The 8551-nt window shown below is 42.7% G+C and overlaps 1 protein-coding gene across 1 annotated transcript; it reads right to left on the bottom strand.

Annotated features, from left to right (window-relative positions):
* Window positions 1–4985: 4985 nt before the first annotated feature.
* Window positions 4986–7205, bottom strand: msc (musculin (activated B-cell factor-1)). The gene is made up of 2 exons (XM_076291324.1): window positions 6441–7205; window positions 4986–6027 (listed from the first exon to the last, which is right to left on the bottom strand). The coding sequence occupies exons 1-2, from the start codon at window positions 6885–6887 to the stop codon at window positions 5944–5946; spliced, it is 531 nt and encodes a 176-aa protein (XP_076147439.1). The 5' UTR covers window positions 6888–7205; the 3' UTR covers window positions 4986–5943.
* Window positions 7206–8551: the final 1346 nt, after the last annotated feature.

Below are 8551 nucleotides of genomic sequence, written 5' to 3'. Positions count from 1 at the left end.
GCCGCCATCTTTGTGGCGACGTTTCAATGATGAATGGGGGAGACTGTGTGTGACTGGAGGGGAAGAGAGGTTTTGGCTTGGGCTTTTGAGAGGGATGAGTTGAGAGATGGCTGCTTGGCATGAAAGCTGGCCGGCACTATTCAGGTATAAAAACAAGGGCTGAGGCTCTCTCACAAATGCTCAGTCACATACAGATCTTCCTCAGAGAAGCAGGTGTTTTCGGCAGTTACGACCGCAACAGATCTTTTCAGGCCATTATGGTTATATTAAAATTGTGACACTCAAGAGATCGATTTAAAAAAGTTTCTCTATGTATAGAGCAAAAGGTAAACGTATTTCCTTCACTTCATTTATTTCATTGAAGTGTTTTCAATCAGTATACAAACTGTCATTTACTCTGGTTATGTCGTTGCTTCGTTCATTTTGTGAGTCCTCAAAGTCCGCAAAGAATTAAGTTCTTTGTATGTGACAGAAAGTAAGCCAGCTAAACCTGTGAAAATATGCAGCAACAAGGACAACACCACCATTAAGGGTATCCAGTAAATCCTTTTGTGTAAAGAGATAATAGCCAGAGGACAATGGCAACGGGCCCCTCCCTCATCTTGTAAGCAGGCTGGGAGAAGTATGTGTGTGTGTGTGTGTGTGTGTGTGTGTGTGTGTGTGTGTGTGTGTGTGTGTGTGTGTGTGTGTGTGTGTGTGTGTGTGTGTGTGTGAGTGAGAGAGAGAGAGAGAGATAGATAGAGATAGAGAGAGAGAGAGAGAGTGTGTGTGTGTGTTTCTCTGTGTGTGTGTGTGTGTGTGCGTAAGCTCAGCGAGAAGAAAACACTGGAGGGGCCCGCCACGGACACTCACCTCTTACCGGCAGCGGTCATCACGTCAGCGACCTGCCCAGAACAATGACAGGGGATACAAGAAGGAGGAGGAGGAAGAGGGGGAGAGTCAGAGAGGATAGTCTCAGGGCCTGTGGACATGGACAGGGATGTTGTCTTGTCAGTCTACACCCAGGCCAGAGCTCTCTTCCTCCCAAACCCACCCACACCTTCACCCCCACGTCCCCTGACCTCCACCTCCTCCTCAGGCCTCCTTCGCTCCCTGACTCGACCACTGCCTTAGAGCGGCGCACATCCAGCCACAAAGAGGCTCCATTCTCTCATGAGAGAGAGAGAGATAGGGAGGGAGGGAGAGAGAGAGATAGGGAGGGAGAGAGAGAGAGAGATAGGGAGGGAGAGAGAGAGAGAGATAGGGAGGGAGAGAGAGAGAGAGGGAAGGGGAGCAGGGATGGGGTGTGGATTGGTGAGGGGGGATGTTGTGTGTGTGTGTCTGTGTGTGTGTGTGTGTGTGTGTGTGTGTGTGTGTGTGTGTGTGTGTGCGTGAGGGGAGTGTGCGTGTGTGTGTGTGTGTGTGTGTGTGGAGGGGGGGGGGGAGTGGTGCGCGTTCCTGCCCCCCCTGTAACTCTATCACCTGCCTAAAAGAAAACTGTGTCATCTCCCCCTGCCCGGCAGGAAGTCTCCCACAGACCAGATCAGACACACACGCTAATATTCAAAGTGACCTTCAGCGCGCCACCAAACTTTCTCACAGTCCCGTGCTGCCCCCTCCAAACCCAACAATCCAAACACACACACACACCACACACACACACACACACACACATTCACAATTTACCACAATTTACCTCCCCAAAATACATCATACATACACATTCACATACACACATTCACATGCTCCACAAGGGGTTTAACAAAGCTGTGACAAGTTGTTTTGAAACAAGATGGTCACATCTTCAAAAGCCTCAGATGATGTGCATAATGTGTGCCATCGTCTCTCACCACTGCCAATGCAAACATTATCAAGTGGGATAATCCAAGGAAAAGTGGAAATGCTGCAGCTGTCAATAAGAGGAAGCTGTTTCAAAGTGTTTTAAATTTTTTCATTCACTCCCTAAGTCAGTGTATTTTGTTTGTCTCAATCACAGTTTAATTCTTAAGCTGAGCTGAATAATGGCATTTCAAATGTCCTCATGAAGCCAACAGTGAAGTAACACTGAAATCTGTAATAAGAGTTAAGTGCTCATGTGTTAGTTAGGCTGTACCCTGTGGATGGAAAGAATGAAAGCACACACACACAGAGAGAGAGAGAGGGAGAGAGAGAGTTTGTGAGAGAGAATGTGTTTGTAAAACCTCAAAGCCTGCGACCCTGGGTCTCGGCCGGGACACAAGGCAGAAGTTTGTGCTTTTGGTTTAATCTACAAAGGAACCCTAAGAGAGCGTCAGTGTTGGCTTTGGACCTGCAGTTCCTTCCTGTTCATGGAAATTTCTTCATCGAAATATGTTTTGGTCCACAAAAAGTCCGAGAAGGCCTGGGTGGGTTCATGCTCCAGCACACAACCCCGATGTTCATGGAAATGTGTTCCACCTGAATAAAGGAGACTGCAAACACATCAAGAATGTCAAGAATTTAATTAAGTCAGGGATAATGTGGAGTATGCTTTTTGGCACTCAAGACAAAACATACTCACATATGAAAATGCACACACACACACACACACACACGCACGTGCACACACACACACACACACACACACACACACACACACACACACACACACACACACACACACACACACACACACACACACAGCAAACAAATATACAGGGGGTGGGGGGGTTAACATTTCAGCCTCTCTAAAACAACTTTTCATCATTTACAAGCAATATCCAAGACATAAATGGATACAATCAAATCCGGGACATTGATGTCAAACAAGAAGAGCTAGTCACCTAGGGGAAATAGTGTAAAAGAAGCTCTAGACGTCTCAAATAGAACACTCTTGACCTCTGCTGGTTGATTGGTGAACTCAAAGTCACCCTATGGGACACTGACTCAACAGCATTACAATGAAGTGGCCATGGACAGTGAAGTCAATGTGTAATGTAAATGCACGAATAAGAAGAGTTACATGACTTATTTTAATGTGTAAGGCTGTTAACCATCATAGTATACCATTGTACACACAATACCATGTTATTTTAATTTTGACAAATTTTAACCCATTTCTCATAACCACTGGTTTGTTTTTAAAAGTCTACTTTTATTGTTTTTATAGTTAGAATTTATTTTTCCACTGTAAGTGAAGTGTCAAAATTTTACTATGTTACTGTAAGGTTGCTACACTTTTGAAATATGCACAATATGCATGTACCTTTACAACCACTAGGTGGAACTGTTCAGTCTCATTCACTGGGCCTACTCCTTATGAATGGATCCATGTTACATTAATAACTGTGTGTGACAGAAATTTGGAAAATATGACACCATGTCAGAACAAAGCATAGCATGTCCTATCACTACAAATAAGAGTGTGCTTTGTGAGAAATGACACAGAACAACGTTTCAGTTTCTCATTAAAACAATGAAGCAATTCACAAAAAAAAGGTAAAAAAGTCACAATGTATCACAGTAATAGATGACCGCGTTATTAAGCGTAATTTTCCAGCAAATCTCTGAATTAATCCTTTCCCATTGAGCAACCCGGCGGTGGGGAAAACGCAAGAGCTGATTGCCTTCTGTCCGCCAAAGTGCTTTATCTCAGCGGCGGCTGCCTCAGGAGACCAATTCAGTGTTCTGGGAAAAGCCAACTCCTCGACAGCTGCGCTCCACCAGAAATGTGATGAAAAGTCACCCTCTTCAGGGTTTAATTATCAGTGTTCTGCAGAGCATTCCAAAACCAACTTTCAGACTCGTAAGTGGGGGAATACCACAAAAGTTGCTGAGTTTATTTAGGGCTCTGTTATATTTTGATGAAGCGTTTTATTCTGGGGTCTTCACTGACACTCAGGTTGACATAAAAGGATTTCACTAGACGATGTGTTTAGTCTAAAAGAAGGGCTGACTAAGATCTTATCTGAGTGTTTTATATAGCCTTCTAATGGGAAGATCAGACATGGGATGGGAAAAGTAAGAAGAGGCAGGCTTCAGAGAAGAAAAGGATTTTCATAACATGGAGAAGAGATCCATATGCATTAGACATCAGAAAAGAATAAAGGATGTATATACTTAACACAGATAGATAGATAGATAGATAAATAGATACAGGCATGCATGCAAGTGTGGATGGATGGCGATATGTAACACAACAGAACAGCCAAGTGTCTCTGTGCGTGTGTGACCTGGCAGCTCCAGGGACTGAAAGACCATTCTCCTCATTACACCAGGAGTCATTTGGCTTGATGAGGTAATGAGGCAGAGTTAATACCATTGAACTTCAACTAATCCTCATTCATAATGGCGGAACCTTCTTAATGAAAAGAGGAACTATTATACTGTCTCAGTAACGTGCAAGTTCTCCTGAGGAAGAGGATGAAGATACTGTAGCTAGAGGATCATAGGCCTTAGCTACCTTTTACAGCTGTCATGACATTCATTAAAAAAGGGCCCACTCCGTATTAAGTGTCCTTGTAACAGAGTACTTTAGCATGTACTATGTACATTTCCATGTGTATGTACTCTATGTTATTGCACATTGCAAACTCTAATCTCAGACCAAAGCCATAACTTTACTTCAAATGATTTAACACGGTAATAGCTTGCAATATAAATGTATACTGTGTATAGCAGGGAGGGATTCTTAAAGTGCTTATTAAGCATTAATTACATTGTACCCAAACTAGGGCAATACTTTCCGAAAGCTTTTACAATCAGTGGTAACACATTAAATGCATCTCTTTCATTAAAATCACTATAAGGAGTTAATTGTATTTGGAGATTGTCACTGAAATACAATGAATGATAGATCACAAACCTGTGATAAAATATTGGATATTGAGCTGTTGTTTATATCTATTGGCTGGGCGCTATAATAAATAAAAAATATGTGGACATCTGCCTGTCAATATGAAATAAATAGACTGCATGCTGTCTGTATACTTTATGTTCCAACTTGTCATGCATACAAATTATTACAATTTTCAAATAAATGTCTCAGGGGTCTAAAAATATAATGTAATTTTTAACAGAAATAAAAAGATACACAACAGTACATTCCATGTACCTCAACATGGGACTGCAGTTCAATGACAAGAAGTTTTGCAGTTTGTCATAAGTGCTATAGTGTAGAGGACCCACACTCAAACCACAGAAATAATGAGTACAACTTTCCTAAGTAAATTATGGGCCTCCCACAGTAACATCAATATTTCAGCACACTTATCAGTGGGAAACAGCCTAATGAAACTAACAACCTGAATCCTTCACATTGCCATACTGAATGCAAGTGTATTGAAGCACTCTTCCTTAAGTACGCTACACCATAATGGGACCTCGGAGTATATCTCAGGGCCACGTGGAAGATATGCAAATAGTTGTAGCCCAACAGAATTCGTAGTGGGTGAGAGCCTGAGGAGTGCGGTTAAGATTTTAATGTGACTTAAGAGTTAGGAAAAAAGATATTGACAATGTCACACAAAATTTTGCAAACCTCCAATGTATACTCATTTAAAAATGTCAATAATCAGAAAAGGTCACAGGCATAATGTCATTATGTGGGTCAACTGGAAGAGGCTACATTATATGTATCATGACATAAACATTAATCTTATGAAAACATATTGCTTGAGATTACTTGACTCTCATTGAGATGACAATGCAATAGAATGAATTGCCAACTGGGAGATACACACATACTGTAAAAACATAAAGAAATAGTAGTGTCCGTAAAAATGCAGTCCAACCTCTAGCAGGTCTAGACAACCTGTCGCCATATGGAAACATTAGGTATAAATAGTCACAGTAACAAATTCCTATGTTAGATTTCGTAACACATTTGAGATTTCAAAGCAGTTTGTAAACTGAGACTGAGTTCAAGAAATGCAGCCATCAGTGGACAGAATGTGATAAATACGATTGTGGGAAGACTAAGTCCAGCATGTCTCCAGCAGGCATCACTCATGCAGTAGCCCCACACAATCTGGCAGCGGTGGCGATCTCTTTGCTGTCCTCTGGTCTGCCTGAGACCACGAAGGGCCACGTCTGTGGACAGAGAGAGTACACAACAAAATGGGATTGAGGTTGATTTGCCAGAGTCTGGAAAAGAAATGCATGGTATGTAGAACACCAGAAAACAACTTGTGAGAAAAAGTTGAGAGTTGTCCAAGTCTGGTCTTAAGGAGGCACAGACTATGACTTGTTTGAGTTGTTCTGGCATAACAATTCATTATGATATGGATATAATACCATCCAGAAGAATGGAGCATGGCCTGCTGAATATTAGTTACCATGCACAACAGGTGGCTATACATTCAGCCTACACACGAAAGTCCATGGAAAATTCAACTACTGTAGTTCTATCATATTTCACATAGCGGAGATCTGTTTAAAGACTAACATACAACACGGGACTGTTGCAGAGACTTTTCTTCGTTGAAATCATTTTGGTCTCATACCAAATTTACCGGATGCACAAAACTGTTCTCATAACGGTCCTCCTGCAAGAGCTGCCTCAGATGAGAAATGTAGCTGGAGGCAAGTCGCAGCGTGTCCAGTTTGGAGAGCTTGGTGTCTGCCGGTACCCACGGCAAACTCGTCTTCAGTCTTGAGAAGGCTTTGCTAAGCACTCTCATTCGCGCCCTCTCCCTGGCGTTGGCGGCGTTCCTTTGAGTCTGGCGGCCATCCGATTGGTTTTTCCCCTGTTTACCGTTGGCGCTGGTCTTCGGCCGTTTGCTTTTCCCCTCGTAACTGTCGTCTATGCAGAATTCGTCCTCAGAGTTATCTCTTGAGTGGAGAAGTGACTCCGATGTCATGTCCCGCGTGGGCCGTCTACTCTGCGCATTCAGCTGTAAAACAGGTAATTCGTGGATGTCCTCAGCATCACTCAGTGACCCGGTTGACATTGCTAATGCACCTGTTCCTTGCCAGATGAGGTTGAAGCTTCCCTAGGATAAATTGAAGAGTCTGTATTGAAATTATCACGACTTTATCAACAGCTACTCCAGCAGATGTTGTCTAAAACCATCCATTCTCAGATTATTGGAAATTAAAACTTTCAGAGGCATAGCCTAGCCTACCAGGCAGCTATAATGTAGAGACATATCATAACAAAAATCTTTGAGCCCAGAATTTTTACATGTTTGCGTCCTCCAGTGATGTTAAGCCACTGTTAAAAAGACAGTGCGCTTTTGCGTTAATGAACTTGTTCTAAGTAGCCTACTCTGCGCCCTTCAAAAGTGAAACTCTGTCCTCCCTCCCGCTCACAGCAGATTTAAATGTAAGGGACTCTGGGGTCTTCTCCCCACCCCTTTTTTCTTCAACCATCATTCCTAGGCTGAACATCATCCCCAGATTTACATAATCAAGGATTTTGACTGGTCTGTGAGGACAGTCACACACATGGACACATCTTGATAGGTGTGACCAGGAAGGCATATCATAACATCTTAAACGTTTATTTGAATAAATGAAAAACAACAGGACTGCAAGGCAGATATATAACTAGATATACATTAGTATGTGTATTAACCCATCAAAATATAAGTGATGACATTCTGACAACTGTTAAATAACCATAGTTTGTCATGAATGCAGAAAATGATTTGCTTAAGCCAAAAAGATGTTTGTGGATGAGCACCACAGTTAAAAGACCTACATAATCTACACTTCCTATACCATGCCCTCCATGTCCCCATGTTTGTGCAGGAGTGCTTGTGTAACAGAATCATCTGAAAACCTTTATCAAACATCTCTAATCCAGCAGGCCACTTTCACAGAGCTATCTAGTTTCACCGTGTGTAGCGTGGTTTCACATACGGCTGATGTGCATTGGCTACAGCTGTCGGCACTTTCGGCTGTCACATCTGGAGCAGGCAGGGGGGGTGCGGTGGTGTAGGGTGGGGAGGGGAGTGATGAGGCGGTGGAGGAACTGGGGGAGAGGTGGCAGAGCCCCCGTGTGAACGAAGCCTTAGAGGAGCCACCCATTGGCACACAGAGTGGGAAAGTACTCGGGATGGTCCCAGATAGATGGCCACCGGTAGAAGGTATAGCGATGGGCCAGATGCGGCCTTAGCCTGGGATGGATCTGGTCGTCTGGACCTGGTTTTGTCAGACCATAAGCATGTTTCATCTCACAGTCTATGGTTATCTCTAGCTCTATCTTGCATCTTTATTTGTAGGCTACACTTAAAGACACCTTCATAACTGAAGACAGCTGCTTGAAACATGTCAATAGTACCTCATCAGATTGTTCCTTTTTGTCTTTGTGAGAATGCAAAATGAATGAAGGCTAGTTGTTTTTATAGGATAACTTGTCTTTTTTAATGTTTTTCGTGTGTGGACTTGAAGGATTCTTTGGATCTGGTCAGTTAAGGCCAGTGCTATTCCATAGTGGTTTGGAAAGAAATGTGTTTAAAACAACATTAATCAGCACACATGTGTTTCAGGGGTTGAATATTAATGCCCTGGCCCAACTTCATTTCCTCTTCATTACTGGTGCTGCATGTCTTCTTTTCCAGGGAGAAATGTATGTCATTAGAATGAAAAGATGTATCAATCTAATTTCCAC

Source organism: Alosa pseudoharengus, unplaced genomic scaffold (assembly GCF_046254945.1).
Source record: "Alosa pseudoharengus isolate Yale_2024_CS ecotype anadromous, Long Island Sound unplaced genomic scaffold, YU_APseudo_1.1 YU_APseudo_1.1_scf_18, whole genome shotgun sequence".
Taxonomy (NCBI): Eukaryota; Metazoa; Chordata; class Actinopteri; order Clupeiformes; family Clupeidae; genus Alosa; species Alosa pseudoharengus.
Note: the sequence above shows the minus strand (reverse complement) of the source record. Positions and strands in the feature narration are given on the sequence as shown.